Source organism: Salmo salar, chromosome ssa02 (assembly GCF_905237065.1).
Source record: "Salmo salar chromosome ssa02, Ssal_v3.1, whole genome shotgun sequence".
In the NCBI taxonomy this organism is placed as follows: Eukaryota; Metazoa; Chordata; class Actinopteri; order Salmoniformes; family Salmonidae; genus Salmo; species Salmo salar.
The window spans coordinates 62,636,976-62,664,695 of record NC_059443.1 but is presented as its reverse complement, the minus strand read 5'-3'; the positions used below and the strand labels follow the sequence as shown (position 1 = coordinate 62,664,695).

The following is a 27,720-nucleotide window of genomic DNA, read 5'->3' as shown; positions in this document are numbered from 1 at the left end:
GGCCTGTTCCTGTCTCTGTGTGGCCCAGCCTGGCATGTTCCTGTCTCTGTGTGGCCCAGCCTGGCCTGTTCCTGTCTCTGTGTGGCCCAGCCTGGCATGTTCCTGTCTCTGTGTGGCCCAGCCTGGCCTGTTCCTGTGTCTGTGTGGCCCAGCCTGGCCTGTTCCTGTCTCTGTGTGGCCCAGCCTGGCCTGTTCCTGTCTCTGTGTGGCCCAGCCTGGCATGTTCCTGTCTCTGTGTGGCCCAGCCTGGCATGTTCCTGTCTCTGTGTAGCCCAGCCTGGCCTGTTCCTGTCTCTGTGTGGCCCAGCCTGGCCTGTTCCTGTTTCTGTGTGGCCCAGCCTGGCATGTTCCTGTCTCTGTGTGGCCCAGCCTGGCCTGTTCCTGTCTCTGTGTGGCCCAGCCTGGCCTGTTCCTGTCTCTGTGTAGCCCAGCCTGGCCTGTTCCTGTCTCTGTGTGGCCCAGCCTGGCCTGTTCCTGTCTCTGTGTGGCCCAGCCTGGCATGTTCCTGTCTCTGTGTGGCCCAGCCTGGCCTGTTCCTGTCTCTGTGTGGCCCAGCCTGGCCTGTTCCTGTCTCTGTGTGGCCCAGCCTGGCCTGTTCCTGTCTCTGTGTGGCCCAGCCTGGCCTGTTCCTGTCTCTGTGTGGCCCAGCCTGGCATGTTCCTGTCTCTGTGTGGCCCAGCCTGGCCTGTTCCTGTTTCTGTGTGGCCCAGCCTGGCCTGTTCCTGTCTCTGTGTGGCCCAGCCTGGCCTGTTCCTGTCTCTGTGTGGCCCAGCCTGGCATGTTCCTGTCTCTGTGTGGCCCAGCCTGGCATGTTCCTGTCTCTGTGTGGCCCAGCCTGGCCTGTTCCTGTCTCTGTGTGGCCCAGCCTGGCCTGTTCCTCTCTCTGTGTGGCCCAGCCTGGCATGTTCCTGTCTCTGTGTGGCCCAGCCTGGCCTGTTCCTGTCTCTGTGTGGCCCAGCCTGGCCTGTTCCTGTCTCTGTGTAGCCCAGCCTGGCATGTTCCTGTCTCTGTGTGGCCCAGCCTGGCATGTTCCTGTCTCTGTGTGGCCCAGCCTGGCCTGTTCCTGTCTCTGTGTAGCCCAGCCTGGCCTGTTCCTGTCTCTGTGTGGCCCAGCCTGGCATGTTCCTGTCTCTGTGTGGCCCAGCCTGGCCTGTTCCTGTCTCTGTGTGGCCCAGCCTGGCCTGTTCCTGTCTCTGTGTGGCCCAGCCTGGCCTGTTCCTGTCTCTGTGTGGCCCAGCCTGGCATGTTCCTGTCTCTGTGTGGCCCAGCCTGGCCTGTTCCTGTCTCTGTGTGGCCCAGCCTGGCCTGTTCCTGTCTCTGTGTGGCCCAGCCTGGCATGTTCCTGTCTCTGTGTGGCCCAGCCAGGTATGTCCTGTCTCTGTGTGGCCCAGCCAGGTCTGTCCTGTCTCTGTGTGTAAGTGCTCAGCCATGATGAATGTGGAACAGGACACAGCGGAGCCTCCTGCCATTACCCCCCTGATAATTTATTACCTTTATCTGCTGTGGAGCAATTAACCCTAGCCCTGGGAATAGAGACTTATCAGTCCTTCATTAACTAGCAGGCCCCGCTGAATGTCCCCATCCCTCTCTGTCACCCACCTGTCTCCTGTCGATGAGGCTGTCTGGGCTAGGAGTGTGGGGCTCAGAGGGTGTGGAGGAGAGAATAGGCCAGTATGCACTAAGTGGTACCCCGCTGAATGTCCCCATCCCTCTCTGTCACACACCTCAGCCCTGCCTACAGGTTTGTCTGGGCTGGGCATCACAGTCAGTGTGTAGGGTAAGGACTGTGGAGGAGAGCCTGCCAAAGAGACAGGTAAGGCTATTGAGAGAATATGGTGACTGTGGGAATAGAGACAGTCCATCATTAGGCTCCTCTGAATGTCCCCATCTCTCTGTCAGGTTAAGCCTGTTCCTGGGCTCCCCTCTCGCTCTCTCCTCTATCTCCTCTCCTGGGCTGTCTCCCCATTATCTCCCCTTCCTCCCTAAGTGTGCACTTGTTCACTTCCTTTCACCGATTTGAAAGGAAATGACTGGTAAAAGAAAACTCCCTCGGGCCCATTCCACCACCAATCCAATGCTTTAAGACTTGTGGGAAGTAGTGAACAAGTGTAAACTTCATAAGTAGATATTATTGGGAGGAAGGGTCCAACTAGGAGTCAGTGTGGTGGGAGTAATTCATTTAAACACATTGAATGACGTGAATAGCGACTCAGGGTATGTGGAATGATATACAACCGGTACATTCTAGAACACAGTCCCTCCCTGGATGATTGTTGATGCACTAGATGGGCCCAGATGACACGCAGCCCCAAGTGACATATGATGTGTATACACAGTAAGGACAGGGAGGAGGTTGTTTTTCCCTGTTGTCTCCTGTATACAGGCCACGTAATGTATGTTCTGGGAACCAGAGGACATTTTTCATGCGTTTTAAAAAACGAATACAAAGCCCTTGAGATGTCACTTCCTGTCAAGGAGGGAGTAGGAAGTCCGTACATAGAGTTATGGGGTACACTTTATGTCATGACATTGGAGCTGGAGTGGTGTATGGAAAAAAACATTGTGCACACACACAAACAAACACACACACAAACACACACACACACACACCCACACACACCCCCCCCCCCCGCAGTATTGGCTGCCCCAGCCATTGTGTTGTCACATTTTCCCTCATTCTCAGACAATTATATTTCGAATCATATTATTTGCTCCCCAGAATGTTATAAGCATGATTTAATAAGAGGGGGAAATTGTGTAAATGTGAGTTTTGGATTTGTCTGTTGGTAATTCAGGTTTGGGGGAGCGAGGGAGAAAGAGAGATGTATTTAAGATGGGATCATGGTATATTCCACTGATAACAGAACTTTGTTGGGGCCAGCTAAAACGCTGATGCCGATAAAGCACACAATTGGAGAGATTAGAGATGATGTACCACAGAAAGAACAGAGGAGGAAAGACATGGATAGAATACTAGAAGAGGAGAGAACACACAAACAGACAAGGGAAAAGGAAAGAGAACAGACAATAAGACAAGGGAAAAGGAAAGAGAACAGACAAACAGACAAGGGAAAAGGAAAGAGAACAGACAATAAGACAAGGGAAAAGGAAAGAGAACAGACAATAAGACAAGGGAAAAGGAAAGAGAACAGACAATAAGACAAGGGAAAAGGAAAGAGAACAGACAATAAGACAAGGGAAAAGGAAAGAGAACAGACAATAAGACAAGGGAAAAGGAAAGAGAACAGACAATAAGACAAGGGAAAAGGAAAGAGAACAGACAATAAGACAAGGGAAAAGGACAGAGAACAGACAATAAGACAAGGGGAAAAGGACAGAGAACAGACAATAAGACAAGGGAAAAGGACAGAGAACAGACAATAAGACAAGGGGAAAAGGACAGAGAACAGACAATAAGACAAGGGGAAAAGGACAGAGAACAGACAATAAGACAAGGGAAAAGGAAAGAGAACAGACAATAAGACAAGGGAAAAGGACAGAGAACAGACAATAAGACAAGGGGAAAAGGACAGAGAACAGACAATAAGACAAGGGGAAAAGGACAGAGAACAGACAATAAGACAAGGGAAAAGGAAAGAGAACAGACAATAAGACAAGGGGAAAAGGACAGAGAACAGACAATAAGACAAGGGGAAAAGGACAGAGAACAGACAATAAGACAAGGGAAAAGGAAAGAGAACAGACAATAAGACAAGGGAAAAGGGAAAAGGAAAGAGAACAGACAATAAGACAAGGGGAAAGGAAAGAGAACAGACAATAAGACAAGGGAAAAGGACAGAGAACAGACAATAAGACAAGGGAAAAGGACAGAGAACAGACAATAAGACAAGGGGAAAGGAAAGAGAACAGACAATAAGACAAGGGAAAAGGACAGAGAACAGACAATAAGACAAGGGAAAAGGACAGAGAACAGACAATAAGACAAGGGAAAAGGACAGAGAACAGACAATAAGACAAGGGAAAAGGACAGAGAACAGACAATACGACAAGGGGAAAAGGACAGAGAACAGACAATAAGACAAGGGAAAAGGACAGAGAACAGACAATAAGACAAGGGAAAAGGACAGAGAACAGACAATAAGACAAGGGAAAAGGACAGAGAACAGACAATAAGACAAGGGGAAAAGGACAGAGAACAGACAATAAGACAATGGGAAAAGGACAGAGAACAGACAATAAGACAAGGGAAAAGGAAAGAGAACAGACAATAAGACAAGGGAAAAGGACAGAGAACAGACAATAAGACAAGGGAAAAGGACAGAGAACAGACAATAAGACAAGGGAAAAGGACAGAGAACAGACAATAAGACAAGGGAAAAGGACAGAGAACAGACAATAAGACAAGGGAAAAGGACAGAGAACAGACAATAAGACAAGGGAAAAGGACAGAGAACAGACAATAAGACAAGGGAAAAGGACAGAGAACAGACAATAAGACAAGGGAAAAGGACAGAGAACAGACAATAAGACAAGGGAAAAGGAAAGAGAACAGACAATAAGACAAGGGAAAAGGACAGAGAACAGACAATAAGACAAGGGAAAAGGACAGAGAACAGACAATAAGACAAGGGAAAAGGAAAGAGAACAGACATTAAGACAAGGAAAGAGAACATACAGTAGAATTTCACCAAACACAACAGATTAGAAGTGATGACCCAATGAAGTGAAGAAAAGTAAAGAAATAATTTCAGAGAACAGACGACTGATGATGAAGGCCTTTAAGCCTTCTCTCTCTCTCTCTACCTGGTTGCCCACACCACCTCTTCCTCCTCCTCTTCTTCTTCTCCTCCACTCCAAGCACCACTAGTTCCAATGTGATAAATCCTTCAGTGACATTTCAGCCACAGTCTGCGTCCCAAATGGCACCCTATTCCCTACAAAGTGCACTGCTTTAGACCAGAGCCCTTTGGGGGCCTTGGACAAAAGTAGCACACTAGATAGGGAATAGGGTGCCAATGGGTCACAGCCACCAAGTCCCACATAAACACACTCCTCTCACTGAAATGTCAGCGCTAAGCCGACAGGGCTGAATTAAGAACAAGCACAGCAAAGGCAGTAATGTCACCACACTTTACACTCCAACGCCATCAATCTTCATGACATTTAAGAGTTCCACCATCCAGCCACCATCTACAAGCCAGCCACCACTATCACACTGACTAGGGCTTACAGTCCAGCACGGACAGGGGACTAGGACAGGAAAATACATCAAAAATCATAGCTTGCTTATATTGTTGGTGACTCAGGTGTTATGGTTTAGGACATAACACTCTTTAACATCCTTTGAGGAAAAGTTTGGGAAGTGGGTGCTGAAAAACTAAATTAAAGTAATTGATAAATCAGGAGATTTGTCTTCAGACTAGTGGCGTCACTCCTGCATGACGCTATTCCCTTGACTGACCAGTTCAAACAGAGGGCTATATTCAATCTGTATCACTGAAGAAATGTAAAGGTCATTTCTGATTGAGCTGACATATGCAGCGTTTACCGTGAATGCAGTCTCCACTCACGCGGGAATGTTGAATTTAAATTTCAATCATGATGTAACACTGAATTTCCGCGATACGGATTGATTAGAGCCCAGAGTCATGCTATGCTTCTATCTAACGTAAGACAATGAGGTTCTATCTGACGTAGGACAATGAGGTTCTATCTGACGTAAGACAATGAGGTTCTATCTGACGTAAGACAATGAGGTTCTATCTGACGTAAGACAATGAGGTTCTATCTGACGTAGGACAATGAGGTTCTATCTGACGTAAGACAATGAGGTTCTATCTGAAGTAAGACAATGAGGTTCGATCTGATGTAGGACAATGAGGTTCTATCTGACGTAAAGACAATGAGGTTCTATCTGACGTAAGACAATGAGGTTCTATCTGACGTAAGACAATGAGGTTCTATCTGACGTAAGACAATGAGGTTCTATCTGACGTAAGACAATGAGGTTCTATCTGACGTAAGACATTGAGGTTCTATCTGACGTAAGACAATGAGGTTCTATCTGACGTAAGACAATGAGGTTCGATCTGACGTAAGACAATGAGGTTTAGAGTTGTTTTGAAGCCTATATCTAGAGGATGAGTTGTGTAAAAGTCTGCTTGGTGCATTACCTTATTTTGCCTCAGGGTACTGTAAGGTAAGAATGAAAGATTTCCTTACGTCTCTCTCTCCTTTCATTGTTGCAATGAAGAAGCTGATGAAAATTAAAATGCCTCAGCTATTATATATTATTGATGGGATGATGTAGTACACTTTTACTCTTTAATTAAAGGTTTTTCGACTAATATTGCAAAGCTGGAACGGGCGCTAAATTTCCATGCAACAAGGGCATGTGGATGGATACTGCAGTCCTTGTCATCAAAGTCAAAATGCAGCATAATAATGAAGGAGGAATCCTCACCTCCCAGGACATAATCCCTGTTTCCTCTCTTTTTCTTTTCTCCTCTAGCTGCATGTTGTTGTTCTATTGATTCCCTAATAAATAATTGAGAAAGTCTGCTAACTGCCTTTTTAAATTCTCCTCGCTCTCTCTCTCCTCTTCCCCATCCCCTCCTCCATATCATCCCCACATCCCGCTCCTCTTCTCATCTCTACCCCCATCCTTCACTGCCTCCCCAACTCCCCCTTCTCTATCCCATCCTCTCCTCTCTCTCCATCCCCCTCTCATCTCTGCCTCTCTGTGTGATGATGTGGATCCTACAGTGCTGGGAAGGGTTGTTCTCTTTCTCTCTCTCTCTCCTCCCTCCAACTTCTCTGTCTGTATGCTGTGAAGGGTTGTTCAGGGGGAATGGGCTGCTCGCATGGCTGGTCAGCCTGGCCATACCATCCATCAGGAACACACGCTGTTGTTTTAGACTTCTGGTGGGAGCTGTCTTCTTGTCTCAGACTCTCTCTCACTCTTTTCTCCTTCCTCTTCTCTTCTCTTGCTTTCCAAAATCACTCTCCTCTGTCTCTCTCTCTCCCTTTCTCTCTATCCTCTTCCTCTCTCTTTCCTCTCTCTGAAAATGTCTCTCCATCTCTCTCCTCCTTCCTCTCTCTTGTCTCTACTGTACAATGTTGCTTGAGCACATAGCTGATAGGAATGTTCAAATCTGCTCTGGGCATTCTTTCTGTTCCACCCACTAAATCAGTTTCCCAAGGCTACACAATGCAGATGTCTAAAATCAGCCTAACCTAGCCTTAACTTTGCTTAGACAGAAAGTAGTCATTGCCAGCATCAAAGCAATTTGTCTGTCAATATTGGGTCTTGTACAATATAATAGTCTATACAAGTTTATATGTAAGTGTGATATAGGCCCCCTGCACACAATACTAGGCAACAGAGTTTCTAAACCCAGAGGTGCAAAATCGCAAGACTTCCGGGAGCGCTTGCGAAACAGACCAAGCAGAACAGGCCGGGGTTTGGGGTTTGAGAAGTCAATAAGAGAAGTGAAAAACTCTTCCTTAGTTGTTCATTTTCTCGAAATCTAAATGCACAACCTAGATTGGAGCCAGTGTCTTAAGTAGTTGAACATGTTATTACTCCAACCTCGTGAAAGTGACAAACTGACACGTTTTCATTTTCGTTAATAGAAACTTTATATAGATGGATTGCCTGCTCACGCGCAGTTCGCCGATGACGTGTTTCTACGAATGAGCTTAGCTAGCTATGACGTCGCCTACAAGTGTAATCTGGGATTTCTATCAGAGAAGCACATTCAGCTTCATATTGTACCGTCTTTGTCTAGGCCTATACTAATATCTCGTTTTCACATGGCCTCCCATTGGTCACATACTATACCCTATCTACCTTCACCATCACTATTTAAGAGCTTACATTACAGATAGATCACAGGACTACAGCATAATCTAAAACAGGAATGTCCTGCCCCACATCTGTCCCTAGGTTGCGTCCCTATTCCCTACATAGTGCACTACTTTTGACCACAGCCCTGGTCAAAGGTAATGCACTACAAAGGGAACAGGGTGGCATTTGTATAAACATTTATATTCCGTCCAAGTAAAACCCTCCGTGCTCGGACCAGAGCGGAGATAGCGCTTGACTCCATTATATGGAATATAATCTGTTCAGTCAGAATGATAAATCTGTTGGTGCCTGTGGGTATGAGAGTACCATGCAGGTGTGTGTGTGTGTGTGTGTGTGTGTGTGTGTGTGTGTGTGTGTGTGCATGCTAGCGTAAGCCAATAGCAGCCACTGTTATTGCACTGCACACATCTCCTGCTTTTAACCCAGTTAATGATCCCGGGACTGGGGAGAGATGTACAGTATATATCTCTCTCTCTCCCTCTCTGTCTCTCTGGTTCGACTGCACTCTGCGACAGAAAATTGATACGGACTGTGACTTATTTCCGAGGGTATTGATATCGAAGTGTTTGATAGCATCGGCTGGCGTCTCTCTCTTCACGCCGCCGTTCCGTTGTGATGATGCAGGCGTGCGTGTGCGTGTGAATCAGTGTTCATCACGGAGAGCTTTGACTTGTGTTGAGTACACTAGAGCCTTGTTCACACTGGCAGTTTGAAGTGACTCAAATCCCATTTATTTGCATATCTGATTGGAATCTGTTCTTTGTCCTGCAGTCTGAACAGAGAAAAAAGCACATGGAATCGGATATTTCAAGCCACATTTCAAACCACCTTCGTAGGTTATAAATCAGATTCCTGGCCGTGTGACTTGTCTGGATGGTCTAATCTGATTTATTTGGCCTCTCAGTGGTTTTTAGACTGTCATTTGGCATATCTTGTTGCTTGCTAGCCACCCTGTTGACAGTATGACAAGAACATGCGGACGACACACAGCTGTACATTTCAATGAAACATGGTGAAGCCCCAAAATTGCCCTCGCTAGAAGCCTGTGTTTCAGACATAAAGAAGTGGATGGCTGCAAACTTTCTACTTTTAAACTCGGACAAAACAGAGATGCTTGTTCTAGGTCCCAAGAAACAAAGAGATCTTCTGTTGAATCTGACAATTAATCTGGATGGTTGTACAGTCGTCTCAAATAAAACTGTGAAGGACCTCGGTGTTACTCTGGACCCTGATCTCTCTTTTGAAGAGCATATCAAGACTGTTTCAAGGACAGCTTTTTTCCATCTACGTAACATTGCAAAAATCAGAAACTTTCTGTCCAAAAATGACACAGAAAAATTAATCCATGCTTTTGTTACTTCTAGGCTGGACTACTGCAATGCTCTACTTTCCGGCTACCCGGATAAAGCACTAAACAAACTTCAGTTAGTGCTAAATACGGCTGCTAGAATCCTGACTAGAACCAAAAAATTTGATCATATTACTCCAGTGCTAGCCTCCCTACACTGGCTTCCTGTTAAGGCAAGGGCTGATTTCAAGGTTTTACTGCTAACCTACAAAGCATTACATGGGCTTGCTCCTACCTATCTTTCCGATTTGGTCCTGCCGTACATACCTACACGTACGCTACGGTCACAAGACGCAGGCCTCCTAATTGTCCCTAGAATTTCTAAGCAAACGGCTGGAGGTAGGGCTTTCTCCTATAGAGCTCAATTTTTATGGAATGGTCTGCCTACCAATGTGAGAGACGCAGACTCAGTCTCAACCTTTAAGTCTTTACTGAAGACTTATCTCTTCAGTAGGTCCTATGATTAAGTATAGTCTGGCCCAGGAGTGTGAAGGTGAACGGAAAGGCTGGAGCAACGAACCGCCCTTGCTGTCTCTGTCTTGCCGGTTCCCCTCTTTCCACTGGGATTCTCTGCCTCTAACCCTTTTACAGGGGCTGAGTCACTGGCTTACTGGTGTTCTTCCATGCCGTCCATGGGAGGGGTGCATCACTTGAGTGGGTTGAGTCACTGACGTGGTCTTCCTGTCTGGGTTGGCGCCCCCCCTTGGGTTGTGCCATGGCGGAGATCGTTGTGGGCTATACTCGGCCTTGTCTTAGGTGGTTGGTGGTAAGTAAGTTGGTGGTTGGAGACATCCCTCTAGTGGTGTGGGGGCTGTGCTTTGGCAAAGTGGGTGGGGTTATATCCTGCCTGTTTGGCCCTGTCCGGGGGTATCATCGGATGGGGCCACAGTGTCTTCTGATCCCTCCTGTCTCAGCCTCCAGTATTTATGCTGCAGTAGTTTATGTGTCGGGGGGCTAGGGTCAGTCTGTTACATCTGGAGTATTTCTCTTGTCTTATCCGGTGTCCTGTGTGAATTTAAATATGCTCTCTCTAATTCTCTCTTTCTCTCTTTCTGTCTTTCTCTCGGAGGACATGAGCCCTAGGACCATGCCTCAAGACTACCTGGTATGATGACTCCTTGCTGTCCCCAGTCCACCTGGCCGTGCTGCTGCTCCAGTTTCAACTGTTCTGCCTGCGGCTATGGAACCCTGACCTGTTCACCGGACGTGCTTGTTGCACCCTCGACAACTACTATGATTATTATTATTTGACCATGCTGGTCATTTATGAACATTTTAACATCTTGACCATGTTCTGTTATAATATCCACCCTGCACAGCCAGAAGAGGACTGGCCACCCCTCATAGCCTGGTTCCTCTCTAGGTTTCTTCCTAGGTTTTTGGCCTTTCTAGGGAGTTTTTCCTAGGGAGTTTTTCCTAGCCACCGTGCTTCTTTCACATGCATTGCTTGCTGTTTGGGGTTTTAGGCTGGGTTTCTGTACAGCACTTTGAGATATCAGCTGATGTACGAAGGGCTATATAAATAAATTTGATTTGATTTGAACATGTGGTAGATAACTAGCTTGTTAATTGTTTGCAAACAAATGAGTGTGCTAAACAGCTACCTAGCTAGGACTCATTTTGAAAGTTGGATCATCTTGTCCTTTGAGGCTGAAGAAGTGTTCTATGATTTTGAACATTCAAAGCAACTGGGTAAAAGTCCATGACAGGCGTTGTTGTCACCTTAGCTTGCTCCATAACTTCTGAGTGATTAGGAAGCACAAGCACCACCACCACCAATCAGCCTACACCACTGCACACGCATCCGTTGTTACTATGACAACTAGCGTAGACATGTCAGCAAATCTCTGCTGTCTGAACACACAAATCCGATTGGGTCACTTGCTGTTTGGACAGTCAGTAGTCCAAAACGGATTTGAAAAACAAAACTGATCGAAGCATTAAGGCCTGCAGTGTGAACAAGGCTTAACTGACCTGGCTGGCCTTGCTGGCTCAGTTACAGCATTCAGTTTCTCCTACAGGAAGGGCCTGATATGGGCTGGTTGCTTTTGCTGAACCAACTGGAGGATCAAGCCTCAAACTTTCCTAACAAATACTTATTTCCCTCATTAAAATGCAAATCATTGTATAACATTTTTGACATGCGTTCTGTCTGGATTTTGTTGTTGTTATTCTGTCTCTCACTGTTCAAATAAACCTACTATTAAAATTATAGACTGATCATTTCTTTGTCAGTGGGCAAACGTACAAAATCAGCAGGGGCCAAATACTTTTTTCCCCTCACTGTACCTTCAGTCAAGCTTATTGCGTGATATACCTTCAGTCAAGCTTATTTAATGATATACCTTCAGTCAAGCTTATTTAATGATATACCTTCAGTCAAGCTTATTTAATGATATACCTTCAGTCAAGCTTATAGAAACCATAATATACAAACAAAATGAATTTTTAGGGAATTACGGAGAGGATAGAAGAGATTTTAGCAGCTCCCATTTAGTATTTACACTTCTGTACATTATATAGGCCAATATCTTTTCTTTCAATGCATACTTTATGAGTGTGAGAACCCATTATAGCAGAAATTTAAGGGACATCTTTTTACTCTGGTGAATTCTCCCAACCTTGACAGCTTACATCCCCAGCTGTCTCACATACATGTGCTTTGTGAAAGTCAAAAGGCTTGCCTTTCTGCCTCTGGCTCCCAGCTACCACTCACACACCTTGTTCCAGCAGGTGTAACAAGACAATCCACTAATGCACTGATGCTCTCCCATCACCTCACGATCGCAGATCAGTACCACCTCACACAACCCTTCTGCCTGCCCACCTGCACTCCCTAGCCCTAATGGTGTTGCGTTGTTACTGAGATAGTGTCTTGTTCTGTTCATCAACGACTTCTTTCAACAGCTCTTAATGTAACACCACACCACCACCTCGCCATCCTTTGTTTATTCCCACAAGGCTAACAGCTAGAAGCTAGCTATCTTAGTGCCTCAGTCCCATAGCTATATCAGGCAGAAGAGAACAAGGAAATGTTAGCCTAGCGTAGCGCTTCACTCCCCTAGCTACATTCTCACACTGAGATATCACAAAAATATTTAGCGCCCAGGCTAACTCGACGCTACCTTAAAATCCCCCTTGTTCTCTTCTGCCTAGTAGGAGATATTGGCTTGGCAGCGGAAATCAGGGGAATCACACAGAGCCTGGTGTTTATAGCCTGATTATTCATCTAAAATATATTTCCTCTGCTTGAACAATGAGACGAGCTGGCTTCATCCAAAAATTACGCTTTGTTCGCTATGTAGTGCACTACTTTTGACCAGGGCCCATATTATGGCTCTGGTCAAAAGTAGTGCACTATGTAGGGAATAGGGTGCAATTTCAGACACTGGTGCAAATTTATTTTTGTCTGCTTGATCAATGAGATTATCTGTCATTACAGATCATAGTAATGGCAGCTACAAAAGTAGTGGACTATATAGGGAATAGGGTGTTATTTTGAATGCAGCCGTAGCAATGTTTTTCTCCTGTTGATCAATGAGATGAGCAGGAGTCTATCTATCCCAGCATACATCAATAACAGAAAGCAGCAGTAGGTTATATCAACAACTGGCCCTGAATGATGTCATTCTATCTTCCTGTGGGAAGATTCCGGAGGAAAAAGGGCCATAATCAGAACATGATAAAAGTCAAGTAATTTCCATTCTCTCTCTCCCTCTCCCTCTCCCTCTCCCTCTCCCTCTCTCTCTCTCTCTGTCTCTCTCTCTCAGTGAAATAATTGCTATTCCCCTTTTCTCACTCTATGAGACGGCACTCTTTCTCTCTCGCTCTCTCGCTAAGATGATAACGCTATCTTCCATGCCCTAAGGTTGTTGCACAGCACATATTCACATCTCCAAACTGTTGATCCCTAGAGCAGAGCACGCTTTATGGCAGCATATGCTTTCACAGATCCAGGGATGAAAGTAGATTTAATTTCTTACCGGTACGGGACACCCAAGTGCACGCAGACATTTTTTTTTTATACGACAGAAATTACAAGGTAGCCTACTCTGCTGACACTGACAAACAGATCAATAAATACGATGTTGTCTGATCCATATAATCGGCCTACGAAAAGGGGCGACACATGTCCATCTAACCCGGAGGAGGAAATGATTAATTATTGTCCAAAAACAAACAAAAGTGGCGCTGACCCAATGATAAAGACAGTAAATATGCACACTCACTGGTGATATGGCCGATGTTCTCCGCTGGTGCCAATAAGATAGGCTACTGTTTTCTCAATTAAGGTAAGAAAAATACAGATTGCAGTCTTTTCATTGTCATCTCATTACAGAAATAGCCATTTGTTTTCCAAACAGTTTTTCCGTGATTGTATTTTTAAATATTGCGATATGCCTGCCTGGGTCTCTCAGCTTTTCAATGACAGTTGCAACTCAACAATCATCTATTTAGTATTTGCAGCTCCCGCTACGCAAATTGCGGGCCCTTCCGACTGTAGGCTATGCGATTTAAAACAAGCTCCCTATGCCTTTAAATGTAACCAGTCATGATGTTTTCATCTGATTGTCAAACAATCAACAACAAGCGCTTCTGTAGGCTACCCGCGCACAAAATCATTTCAGCATCCTAACCCCAACAGTGCACTGTGCACCCGCAATTTGATGAATGGAATGAGACGTCTGTTACAAAACACCTACATGTATTGTAATCAGTGGTGACCCGTCATTCAGGACACCTGTTTTGATCCCCACATTTTTAGCAAAAAATAGTATTTATTTAATTTATATATATATATATATATATACTGCTCAAAAAAATAAAGGGAACACTTAAACAACACAATGTAACTCCAAGTCAATCACACTTCTGTGAAATCAAACTGTCCACTTAGGAAGCAACACTGATTGACAATAAATTTCACATGCTGTTGTGCAGATGGAATAGACATCAGGTGGAAATTATAGGCAATTAGCAAGACACCCCCAATAAAGGAGTGGTTCTGCAGGTGGTGACTATAGACCACTTCTCAGTTCCTATGCTTCCTGGCTGATGTTTTGGTCACTTTTGAATGCTGGCGATGCATTCACTCTAGTGGTAGCATGAGACGGAGTCTACAACCCACACAAGTGGCTCAGGTAGTGCAGCTCATCCAGGATGGCACATCAATGCGAGCTGTGGCAAGAAGGTTTGCTGTTTCTGTCAGCGTAGTGTCCAGAGCATGGAGGCGCTACCAGGAGACAGGCCAGTACATCAGGAGACGTGGAGGAGGCCGTAGGAGGGCAACAACCCAGCAGCAGGACCGCTACCTCCGCTTTTGTGCAAGGAGGAGCAGGAGGAGCACTGCCAGAGCCCTGCAAAATGACCTCCAGCAGGCCACAAATGTGCATGTGTCTGCTCAAACGGTCAGAAACAGACTCCATGAGGGTGGTATGAGGGCCCGACGTCCACAGGTGGGGGTTGTGTTTACAGCCCAACACCGTGCAGGACGTTTGGCATTTGCCAGAGAACACCAAGATTGGCAAATTCGCCACTGGCGCCCTGTGCTCTTCACAGATGAAAGCAGGTTCACACTGAGCACGTGACAGACGTGACAGAGTCTGGAGACACCGTGGAGAACGTTCTGCTGCCTGCAACATCCTCCAGCATGACCGGTTTGGCGGTGGGTCAGTCATGGTGTGGGGTGGCATTTCTTTGGGGGGCCGCACAGCCCTCCATGTGCTTGCCAGAGGTAGCCTGACTGCCATTAGGTACTGAGATGAGATCCTCAGACCCCTTGTGAGACCATATGCTGGTGCGGTTGGCCCTGGGTTCCTCCTAATGCAAGACAATGCTAGACCTCATGTGGCTGGAGTGTGTCAGCAGTTCCTGCAAGAGGAAGGTATTGATGCTATGGACTGGCCCGCCCGTTCCCCAGACCTGAATCCAATTGAGCACATCTGGGACATCATGTCTCGCTCCATCCACCAACGCCACGTTGCACCACAGACTGTCCAGGAGTTGGCGGATGCTTTAGTCCAGGTCTGGGAGGAGATCCCTCAGGAGACCATCCGCCACCTCATCAGGAGCATGCCCAGGCGTTGTAGGGAGGTCATACAGGCACGTGGAGGCCACACACACTACTCAGCCTCATTTTGTCTTGTTTTAAGGACATTACATCAAAGTTGGATCAGCCTGTAGTGTGGTTTTCCACTTTAATTTTGAGTGTGACTCCAAATCCAGACCTCCATGGGTTGATAAATTGGATTTCCATTGATTATTTTTGTGTGATTTTGTTGTCAGCACATTCAACTATGTAAAGAAAAAAGTATTTAATAAGATTATTTCATTCATTCAGATCTAGGATGTGTTATTTTAGTGTTCCCTTTATTTTTTGGAGCAGTGTACTACCGTTCAAAAGTTTGGGGCCACTTAGAAATGTTCTTGTTTTTTTTTTGTCCATTAAAATAACATCAAATTGATCAGAAATACAGTGTACACATTGTTAATGTTGTAAATGACTATTGTAGCTGGAAACGGATGATTTTTTAAACAAATATCTACATAGGCGTACAGAGGCCCATTATCAGCAACCATCACTCCTGTGTTCCAATGGCACGTTGTGTTAGCTAATCCAAGTTCATCATTTTAAAAGGCTAATTGATCATTAGAAAACCCCTTTGCAATTATTTTAGCACAGCTGAAAATTCTTGTCTGATTAAAGAAGCAATAAAATTAGCCTTCTTTAGACTAGTTGAGTATCTGGAGCATCAGCATTTGTGGGTTTGATTACAGGCTCAAAATGGCCAGAAACAAATAACTTTCTTCTGAAACTTTCTTCTGAAGGCTATGTCTTAATCGAAATTTCGGATTTCCTCTTATCCGCTTGTCGTCCCCTTATGCCATAGTTTGTACATCTCAATTGTCAGTAGAAACCACATTTGTTTAATCAAGTCAGCCATATCAGCTATATATTTTTGAAAAGGCAGTAAATGAGGCTGAATGAACTGTTTGACTGCCAGACAAGGCTCCGCTGATAGCCAGGTGTAGCAGTGGTAAGGTGTTGGGACTGCTGTTGGGACTCTGCTGTTTGTGGGCACCGTTTGTCACCGTTATAGTGCAATTCATGTATTTAGTGCTGTGTAGTGGCTTTGCTGGCATGCATCCCACCAAGATTTACATGCTAAAATCGCCACTGATTGTAATGACATTCTCCGATTGTCATTAGGCATTCACTGAATTGATGCATCCACTGTTGTCCACGTGCGCCTCAGCCACTTAATTTCAATTTAAGGGGCTTTATTGGTATGGGAAACATATGTTTACATTGTCAAAGCAAGTGAAACAGATAAAAAAACAAAGTGAAATAAACAATAAAATCACTCCCTTGTCTGCGAGCATCTCGGCCACTCATCTCCTCCTTGACAAAGTGTAAGTGTTATTCTCAAACCACAACGCAATCTGGAGCGTATGCCATCCGGTTTCCAATCAATTCCCTCATTCTTCATGTGGCTGACACGCAGTAATGTGTAATAATGGTGTAACAGACTATATTTTTGGGGGCATGTTGTATTAATCGTGATAGGCTGAGGTAGAGGAGACTGGGGATGGTTGTAACACTCTCAATATCTCCAATCAGTCACACATCATGTGACTCGCTGTGTACATGTGCAGTTTAGTCCTCAAACCTCATGTGAAGAAACAAGACCCTGTGATAAACTCTGCAGATATTATTGACAAAAATCCGATTTTGAGGTAAGAAAGTAATTTTTGTTTTTGGGATGCCATCACCTGTTTTGTAGTTAGATTCACCAAACTTATTTCAGGGTTATAACCAGTTTGTGTAGATATATTTGATGTTAGTTAGCAATTCTAAAGTTTTAACATGTAGCTCAAATTGAAGCTAGCTAATGGCATAAGCCTAATGCGGTCTGGCTGCAGTGCTGGGAATGCAAATTAAGGGCCCACCAAGCCTGTACCCCAGGACCACTATACCACTGTCACAACTGTGACTCTGATTGAGTGAATGTCCAACATTAACACACACCACCGTTCTCTCTCTCTCTCTCTCTCACACACACACACACACACACACACACACACACACACACACACACACACACACACACACACACACACACACACACACACACACACACACACACACACACACACACACACACACACACACACACACACACACACACACACACACACACACACACACACACACACACACACACACACACACACACACACACACACACACAGTTATTGTCCGATGTTGTTAGTTGAGAAGGGACAGTTAATGGAGAGTAAAAATAATATACATTTTAAGATTTGTATTATGACTTTATTATTTCTGCCACACAAAATGTTAAACATGGCAATGTTGTTCTCATGTTCTCAATAAAGGCTTTCAGTATCTTGTTGCATGTCATGATTTAAGCATGATTTTTAAACTGTTACATTTCACCCCAAGCCCTGTTATAGCTGACCCGGGAGGTGGGGTAAATTGTAACCTTTCACTCCTTGTATTTGAGACAAAGTCACACCTTGTTTTGCCTGGACAACATACCGGACCATACCGCCTTACTTTAACCCCTGCTCCTATGACAAATGCCAAATGCCAAAGATGAAAACATCTTCAAACATATTCATTCGATTTTGACCCACAATAACAGTAAACATCAGCAAAAGGTAACGTTAAGCACAAAAGCAGGAAAAATAGCATGTCTATGTGCTAAGCCCAACACCTGGAGGGATACGCTGCTTGTGTCATTAGCTCCTCAGTTGTTTCATGTGTGATGCTGTTAACATTCTGTTTTGATCTCTAAACTTTATTAGAACACCTTTTAAACGTTTGATGTCACATTAATGTGATGTGCCTCAGGAGAGACAGTAATACCGCTGTTGTTGTCTCACTGTCACATTTTACATGTGTTGGATGAGACCTAAGGGTCTGTTTCATGTCAGAGATAGTGAATACAACTAATCTGCAAGATGTGGCTCATGTACATTGTTAGAAACCCTTCACACTCCTAAAACTTCACACTTCACACCCCTAAAACACACACTCCTCACAGATGACACACACGCGGACGGACGCACATACTGTATACACACATGCACGCACACACGCATGCAGAGACACTCCTCACAGATGAGATATCATTCTCACTAAACAGACCACAGACACACACTCTCTCCTTCCAGTCACCCTGGACTAATTATCCAGCGTGTTCGGAGCCTTGTGGGATCGTCGTGAGATTCCCTTTGATCTGGGCCTGTCAGAGTCTCAGTACACCCTGTGATTGTGTGTGATGATAGAGGCCCGGGAGGATGTGTGGGATGATTGTGTGTGTGATGATCGAGGCCTGGGAGGATCACACAGAACCCCTATTCTGTTCTGATGACGAAGGATGGGAAGACGATCACAGAATCCCCAAGTGGTTCTCTCTGGTCAGACCTCCACAAACGATGGCGGCATCATTCATCGCACAGCACATTCAAAGAGGATTGTTTGACTGTTGGTGAGGTCCCCTGTTTTCTAGATGTATTATCTCTGCAAGGCAAGGGGAAGCCGAATCTCTGGCTACCGCATATTGTGTTTGAGGTGGTTTGTTTTATATCTACACACAGTAGCCTGCCTCTGAGACATATGGTACAGTATTTTTTAAGGCCTGAACTCTCTCCACTCTGTCAATAGGCTGAAAAGAGGAGAATTTCCATATGCAGAGTGTATGTGTTTCTGGTGCTCAACAGCTGACGATGGCAGGTTGATTCTTCAGTTAAGTCATGGAAAACATGTGGAAGCAACTTCAAGTAATTAAACAAATACTTAGAGGGTGAAGCTAGGCTGATCATTAAACAACTGTGGGAATGACTTAACTGTTTGACCGTGCTATCACTTTAATTATGGTGTAATTTACGCTTTGTTTCCATAGTAAAATGCAATTATGGCTACTTAAACGTACATAAATAATTACGAAGAACATGTGTTACAAGGATTTCGTGACTGTCATGTCATAAACTTGAAGTGTTTAAGCATAAAAATCCACACAATGAGACAAGATTTAGAGAGAGCTCTTTTATTTCAAAAAGCAGTCAGAGAAAAATGTACCAACAAAAAATAATATCCACAAAAATGTAAAAGCGAAAGACAAGAAGGCATGGTATTTACAACAGCGGACATCTTTTTTGGTGTTACAGATTCATCAAATCACATTGACTAACTCTTGGTGCTCTTCTTTCACTTTTTGTGGAAAGTAAAAACGACCATATTTAATGTTCATAGATGGACAGAAAGTTTTAAGAGTCCCCTAGGCAGGAGTATAGATCGATAGCTAAGGCACAGAGTTTCCCCCTGAAACTTTAGGAAACTTTGATGTTTCCCCAGAAACTTCGGGAAACGTTGAGTTCAGAGAAGTTTGTGCAACAGTTGCTCAACAATACATTCCAGCAGAGAGAACAACAATCTGTCATGATATTCTCTGAAAGGCGAAGAATAATATTAAAAGCTTTACCCAATTCTGAGTCATTCCTTACTCCTTAGACCTGTCCAAAACATTGAAACAGGTTATGTACCTAAAATCACTCTGTGCCCAACTAGCAACAAGTAACACTAGCTATCTGTTCTTCTTCTACTGTAATTCCACTTCATAATCTTTCCACACTGCATCGGTATTTACATAGAATGAGTTTTAAACATATTTTCAATACAAAATATTTATGTACATTTTCTTCATTTTTGTAACAAAATAGGACTTTTACATCGAGTAACATATTTCAATTCACTTCTCGAGAATGATAATTTAACTTTTGAACAATGGGCAATGTATTCGTCAATTTAAGTATTCATTTCAATGTGACAATGGCACTGCCAGTAAAAGGAAGCCAGGGTCATATCTGTATCTAGCTGTTATGTTATTAGCTAGCTAGCTAATACAGAGAAATAGTAATGGCGTCTTTTTGTAGGCACTAAATCCGCCATGGTTTGTTGGACAAAGCCTATGGGAAAATGACTGCCATTTTTGTAGGGTTTTTGGATAAACACAGAAAATAAGGTCTGTGGTAAACACAGGCTTAGGAGATCTTATACGTTTTGTTCTAGGAAATAATCTTCATCAGCTAACGTCACTTTGTGAATTTTGAAGCATTTATGTAATTAAAAAAAAGGACATAAAGGCTTCATAATGAATAAAGGTCATAATAACTGACTGATATCATCTCATAGAACAAAACGTATAAGATCTCCTAAGCCAGTGTTAACCTCAGACATTATTTTCAGTCTTTATCCCAAAACGCTATTCTTTCTCCATAGGAAAGGCTGAACGAACCAGAGGTAACTCACTTCTCGGTTTTAGCACTAGAAGCTGGCGAGCCCTATATAGGCAAGCCCTTCTTTGCAACCATGGCAACAACACACAACAGTTCAAGTTTGAGTGACAGGACTGACCCTTATTAGGATCTATACATCCAACAAGGTTCAAGGTGAACTTGGGCCATTGATTAACTCACTAATGATCGTTGATGAGCCCTGGTGAAAACATTCACTTAACACGTTTGACTGACAAATCATATTGACAATCACAGATTGGATTCTAAATTGGGACCAAATTAGGTTGTGAGGAGAATTGAGTTGATGCCAAACAAACGAAACGGCAGATCGTAGTTACCCTTCATTGTGGTTGGAGAAGGGGGCACTGTGCTATAGGCTATGTTTGAACTGTGGTAAACTGAGAGATAGTCTTGATGGCAGCAAAAGTACTCAGCATGTAGTAGAACAGGTGAAAACCAAAGTTGCCTGGGCCCAATCCAACAGTTCCTTGATCAAGATACAAGATATATTCACTATTTCTTTCCATTTTTGCCACAACATGAACAGCATCATCAATCACTAACATCCTGGTACTGACACGGAACCGAGTAGGAAATGTAACATCACCACGAAATGACTTCAACACACATTTTGGAGAGTTTTTGGAGTGTTTCTGTCTTTTTTTGTTTACATCTTCTCTGTTTGGGGAGGTTGTCAGGAGGAAGCTGACCTTTCTGTGACCTTTCAGTCCTGGGTGCTTCCCCGTGTGATGAAGACTTGGCAAACAGTCAGCGAAAGAACCAAGACAGGAAGAGCTATTCAAACCGGACAACACAGACACACAGGCGGGCATTAGGTTTGCCCGCCCAAAATAGGTATACAGGTTCATTGGGGCATTGGCCTTTGTAAATAAAGGCAGTTTCTCTTTACAAAAAAATATTTATCGAGCTGCCAAAGCAGCACTGTAGTCATTTAGTCATTGACTAAAAATATTCTGTATTTATATAAACTTATAAATAAATAGCAACTTGTGGACAACTCACTTCATTCACTCGACAATAACTTTGAGACATATTCTGTTTCATACTTGCAACATAAACTGTCGTTAAAAACAAATGAACAAAAATGATTAGAAAAGGAAATGAAAAAATAAGCTTGAGAATTTCTGTTTTCTTGCGAAAGCACAGCTGATATACTTTCATTTCAAGTTTCAGGCTGTCCAGTATGGAGTGGTATTAGTGCCAATAGAAACTGAACCTAGTTTCAATCATTCATGAACTGAATTCAACTTCTACTGGCACTAATGCCACTCCATAGTCCAGTCACACCCACACACTTTTCTCCTGTTCAGGCACTGAAAGTCAATATGTAGTGCTGTGCCATAGTAACTTTGTCAGTCATACGCAAAGATTGAGGCAAGGAATTCTGCTTTCTTTTTTTTTAAAGATACATCTTCGTGACACCCTACGAGGTTGCGGTTCAGTCTATCTCCCTACATGTAGGCCAAACCAACCTTGGGAAGCAGGCCTCGTATTCACAAAGCATCTCAGAGTAGAAGTGCTGATCTAGGATCAGGTCCCCCCGCTGTCTATATAATCATATTCATTATGATTTAAAAGAGAAAACTGATTCTAAATCAGCACTCCTACTCTGAGAGGCTTTGTGAATACGGGCCCAGAACTTGGTCCACTACCAGTGTCGACTATCCTGTTCCACCCGAAACACTCTGACTTCTGACTGACTTCACAATCGCTCTTTCATTTAGCAGCAGACTAGGCGGCCTTACTAGGTGCTTGGCAAAGCAACATTTGTCTCTACGTCGGACACAGCATCAATCACAGTAAACTCAGCGATGAGATGAAAATAAATACATTGGGAAACAAAAAACAGCAAAGCCGGCAAAAACCCCAAAGAGGAACACTTCAGGAGTCTGAAACTTGCACGACACCAGAAAAACCTTCCCCAGACATTCTCTTCCTCTTCAACGTTCCTTCAACCTCCAACCAACCTTAAAAAAACACAACTTCCGTCTTTTCTCTTCTTATCTGATCCATTACGTCGAAAGAACAATTAAAAGAAAACAAAAAGAGATTTAAAAAATAAATTATTTAAACTTAAGATCTGCAGTGTGGCCTCCCGTCCAGCCGGAGGCGCCACTGCTACCTGATGCGCCCGTCGGCGTGCGGCGGGACCAGCTGGGACTTGGGGTCGGGGCTTAGCGAGCTCCAAGGGGTCTTGGCACAGGTCTGCATGACGGGGCAGGATGTTCCAGGTCCCCCTGTCATGGAGGTGGAACACATCGCACCCACCTCCCACATTGCACCCACCAGACCGTCTACCCAGTGCTCCAAGGCGGGGCCAGTCAGGGCGGCGTTGCGCTTAGCCTGCTCCACCTGGCCCAGGTGTACAGGGATGTTGAGCACGGGGTTGAGGCCATGGAAGCTCTGCTCCATATAACTGTTCTTGGCTGGTCCGTTGTGGAGCTTCAGCGTGTCCTCTGGGGGAGGGAGGGAGAGTGAGCGGGAGAACGAGAGAGATGAAGCGAGAGAAAGAGGGGGACAAAAATGGATTGTTAATGTTTTATGGTGAGACTGTTCTGGAGATAGTGTTCATAAATGAGCAGGTAAACAGACAGTCATGAATGGGGAATCTAAGTAGGAAAATCAGTAGAACCACTTTGACTTGATTGTATTGCCCTAAAGGGTGGAATGAAATTGTGAACTAATTTGATGAGACCAAACTTTGTGTTACTGGTTAATTACATGCTATTGATTTCTCTAGGGTAAGCCTAAGCCACAGAGTGGGAGACTGAACCAAGTGTCTCAATGACTGCACTTAGTGTCTCTTTATGAAGCCATTGGAAGCTAGGGGGCAGACAGGACCATCTTCTCATACACCATACATTCATAAGCCCCTTCATACCCTCAAAAGATAAAATAATTGCCTAAGCCACAAATTGGTAAAACAACGACTGTTCCTCGTGTCTTTTTATAAAGCCATTGGAAGCTAGGGGGCAGAGGCGAGACGAGACCATTACCTCATCCCTAAAACTCCTCCACCCTGAGGGTAAAGCTGTACATTCCTCAGTGCTCCTAACACTGGGGCGCTTGCCGTCCCTCCTCAGCCTGGCTATTGTACGCTAGCCCAGCTCTCCTCTCCTCTCTCTCTCTGCCAGTGCCGGGTTCGTACCCTGCCGTTAGCCGCTAGAGTTTTCACGGGCTAGCGACAGAGATGCAGTCAGACACCCGGTTGTTCTGCCAAGCCTGCCACTGCCCGGTGCCAACTACCGACTTTACAGTGGCAGCGGTGCGTGTTTGGTGCCAGTGTGTGTGTGTGTGTGTGTGTGTGTGAGGGCCCATGGTGCCAGCGCTAAGCCAGGGCAACAACAAAAAACACGCCATAAAGGCTACGTGTAGTAGAAAGACCTGGAGATATTCAGGGTTGTAAATCTGTATGGCAAGGCTAGAGGCTGTTAGAGCAGGTGGAGAGGAGGCCAAGGCTGCAGGATTACTGTGCCACCATGACCTTCAGCACTATGGGATCTAAGGGCATATAACCCCATCCTACAGGAGCAGGAGCTGTAAGGCTGCTTTCCCAGACACTAAAAAGGATTCTCAATTGAAAGTGCTTCTTTGTCCAAGACCAGGCTTAATCTGTGTCTGGGAAACTAGCCCAGAATGGTTTTATCCTAAGTACTGTCTCAAAGGATAACTACTGTACTCTAGTCCATATAAGGCTGTTTGATACTGAAGCTCACAGGTTTCCATAGTTTCTATGCTGCATTGGATCTAGTTTAGGACTACTGTTTGCACTATGGGCCAACTGGGCTATTTTAACCACTCAAGCTGACCCAAAAAGTTTAGTGTAAAACAATCTAAAGTAGAGCTCAGTGTCGCCTCACTTGGGTAATAAAACACTTCAGCAAAAGTATAATCTCAGAGAGCATAACAGCACGTTTCATGATTCTCTTCCATAAATTGTGGAGAAAGGCAGTCCATTTACCCTCATCTCCAATGCTAAAGTCTTTGGGAGTGAATTTAGCATTCTGACTATGTGCTAGTACAGAGTTTGGAGTTTGAGGGGAAGTGGAGTTAATCAATTTTCTGTTCACATCAACAGGGATTTACAACTGAGAGAAAAGCAAACAAGTGAACTATCAAACAAACAAAAACACTCATGAACAATTGATGAATATTTTTGCTTCCTCTCTCCTTACTCTCACACATGGCACCAAACCCCACAGCGCGTCAGAGCAAAGCCAGCTAACTTTTATTTGTTGATTCTGTTCATAATTAAAAATGGTCTCAGTGCGATTATAAAACAGGTCGGGCTGTGAATATGCCACCACACCGAGGTTAGCATCTCAACTCTCGGGTGACTTTCACAGCAGCTGATTACTCGAGCTAAAACAATAGGGGTCCTGGTCCCTTATAGTTAACACGGGCAGACTGATTTAATTGTGTAATTGTGTTCCTCGGCGTGATATGGAGGTGTTTAACATACTGTTTAGTATGTATGAGAAACACTGAGGGTGATTACGGTTGACTTGGTGACAAACAACTGGGGCTTCCAACGGCTCAGAGGGTTGATTAGAAAGAGCATCGTAAACACAGCAGGGCCTCATGGGAAATGTGCTTTTGTGTTTGCGTGTGTATCCATGATAGGCCTATAACATGACAAGACATACTGCATCAATTATATATCACATACATCATGTGATTTGTAGACCTGCACTATATATACATAGGCCTATCTCTTACCTTGCCGTACAGGCTAGTGCTTGTTATAAGCCAGTGGTGTGTGTGTGTCTGTGGCTGTACTCTTACCTTGTCTTATAGGCTGATGCTTCATATAAGCCAGCGGGCTAATCAGAAACCTCGTCTCGGCCACGGGGCTCCAGTGATGCAACACCCGTATGGTCCACACCCCAGGCCTGAGAGGCTGGTTCAGGGGGGGTCTGTAGTGGGTGTACTCTGCGCTGGCGTCGATCAGGATATCGTAGGTGGCAGCGATGACGTTGGTGGGGTCGATCCACACCACGGTGACGGTCACGTTGGGGCCCTTGGACCACCGCTGCATCCCGACTGTCTCGTCCATGGGACCCATCAGACCACCGAAGTTACGGAACATGCGCTCTTTGGCATCCCACTCTGTGCCGATCTGAGAGAGGGATGGCGGAAGGGACGGAGGGGGGGAAGGAGAGAGAAAAGGGAGTGTGTAATTAATTCACTGGATCTGAAATGTCCAACCGTATAATGTATTTCATGCATACTTTGCATACAACATTAACTGAGGCAAATGAAGAACAGAAAAATCCGCTGAATGCGAATTCGCCTCTACACTGTAATGTCATGGGAAATTGTAGTTGTGATATAACATGTATCCCACACCATTCATACAACCATCATGGATCATGTCTACTGTATAGACTAGTGATTTACAGTGTGTACAGATGTGGGATCTTAATTTGATCACCCAGGTTTAAAAAGGCTTTCCACATTGACATTTTCAGACTTGATTTTCCCTTAGGAATAATGCTGTAGCAAACTGGTTCAAATTAAGATCCTACATCTGTATACTAGTCTCAATTCATCTGTAATGTCAGCATTGGTGTGCAGCTTCAAACATTAGTACAGCCATTACCTATCATGTCTACAGTAGTGCATTATGTGATTTCCAGTATGTCTCATAAGGCTTTATGTAGACTTTCTATGTGTATAGGCTTATACAGGATTTCCAGTATTTCTACGTAAGATAGTCTCAGTTGATGTGTAATGTGAGTGTTGGTTTGCATCTTCCTGTGTGATCGATAGACAGGCCGACTGAGGCAGCAGTGTATATGTTGAGTGAAGAGTGAACACCTTGACTAACCCTCTGGAGGGGGGGGCTGGGGATCAATCTATAACGAAGAGAGAGAGAGAGAGAGAGAGAGAGAGAGAGAGAGAGAGATATGAAAAGCCCTAACTCCATTTAATGCGGTTAAGACTATTGCTGGAGGGAAGAGAGAGAGGTGAGAGATGAATAACTTAGATACTGAGAGAAAGAGAAGAGATGGAGAATACAGGCAGAGAAGAGCATGATGATATAAACTGAGTATACAAAACATCAGACTGACCAGGTGAATCCAGGTCAAAGCTATGATCCCTTATTGAGGTCACTTGTTAAATCCACTTCAATAAGTGTAGATGAAGGGGAGGAGATGGGTTATGTAATCATTTTTAAGCCTTGAGACAATTGAGACAGGGATTGTGTTTGCGTGCCATGCAGAGGGTGTATGGGCAAGACAAAAGCTTGAAGTGCCTTTGAACGGGGTATGCAAGTAGGTGCCAGGGACACCGGTTTGTGTCAAGAATGGCAACGCTGCTGGGTTTTTCACGCTCCACAGTTTCCCATGTGTATCAAGAATGGTTCACTACCCAAAGGACATCCAGCCAACTTGACACAAATGTGGGAAACATTGGAGTCAACATGGGCCAGCAACCTAATGGAACGAGTCCATGCCCTGACGAATTCAGGCTGTTCCTAATCTTAGGTGTTCTTAATGTTTGGTATACTGTACTCAGAAAGAGGAGTATATATAGCAAGATGGATGGACAGAGAGTGAAGGAGGACAGAGAGATTGAAGATCAGAGATAGTGAAGGAGGACAGAGAGATTGAAGATCAGAGATAGTGAAGGAGGACAGAGAGATAGTGAAGGAGGACAGAGAGAAAGAGTATACAGATTAATCTAAGGCGCTTGTAAAAACGTGAGGAGGGAAGATGATGAGGAATGATGATGATGAGGGTGATGAGGGATGAGGAGGGATGAGGAGGAGGGTTGATGAGGATGAGGGATGATGAAGAGGAAGAATGATGAGGAGGAGGTATGATGAGGAGGGATGAGGAGGAGGAGGTATGATGAGGAGGGATGATGAGGAGGAGGTATGATGAGGAGGGATGATGAGGAGGAGGTATGATGAGGAGGGATGATGAGGAGGAGGGTTGATGAGGAGGGATGGTGAGGAGGGATGATGAGGAGGAGGTATGATGAGGAGGGATGATGAGGAGGAGGTATGATGAGGAGGGATGATGAGGAGGGGTTGATGAGGAGGGATGGTGAGGAGGGATGATAAGTATGAGGGATGATGAGGAGGGATGATGAGGATAAGGTATGATGAGGGATGATGAGGAGGAGGGATGATGAGGGATGATGAGGAGGAGGGTTGATGAGGAGGGATGATGAGGAGGGATGATGAGGA

At 44.6% G+C, this 27,720-nt stretch overlaps 1 protein-coding gene across 1 annotated transcript in view; it reads right to left on the bottom strand.

Moving 5' to 3' along the window:
• Window positions 1-19,236: 19,236 nt before the first annotated feature.
• The window catches only part of LOC106588898 (xylosyltransferase 1-like), a 111,503-nt gene continuing 103,019 nt past the window's right edge, over window positions 19,237-27,720 (bottom strand). The window contains 2 exon segments of the mRNA XM_045707323.1: window positions 19,237-22,978; window positions 25,308-25,641. Coding sequence (XP_045563279.1) covers window positions 22,641-22,978; window positions 25,308-25,641 — 672 coding nt within the window. The 3' untranslated portion in view covers window positions 19,237-22,640.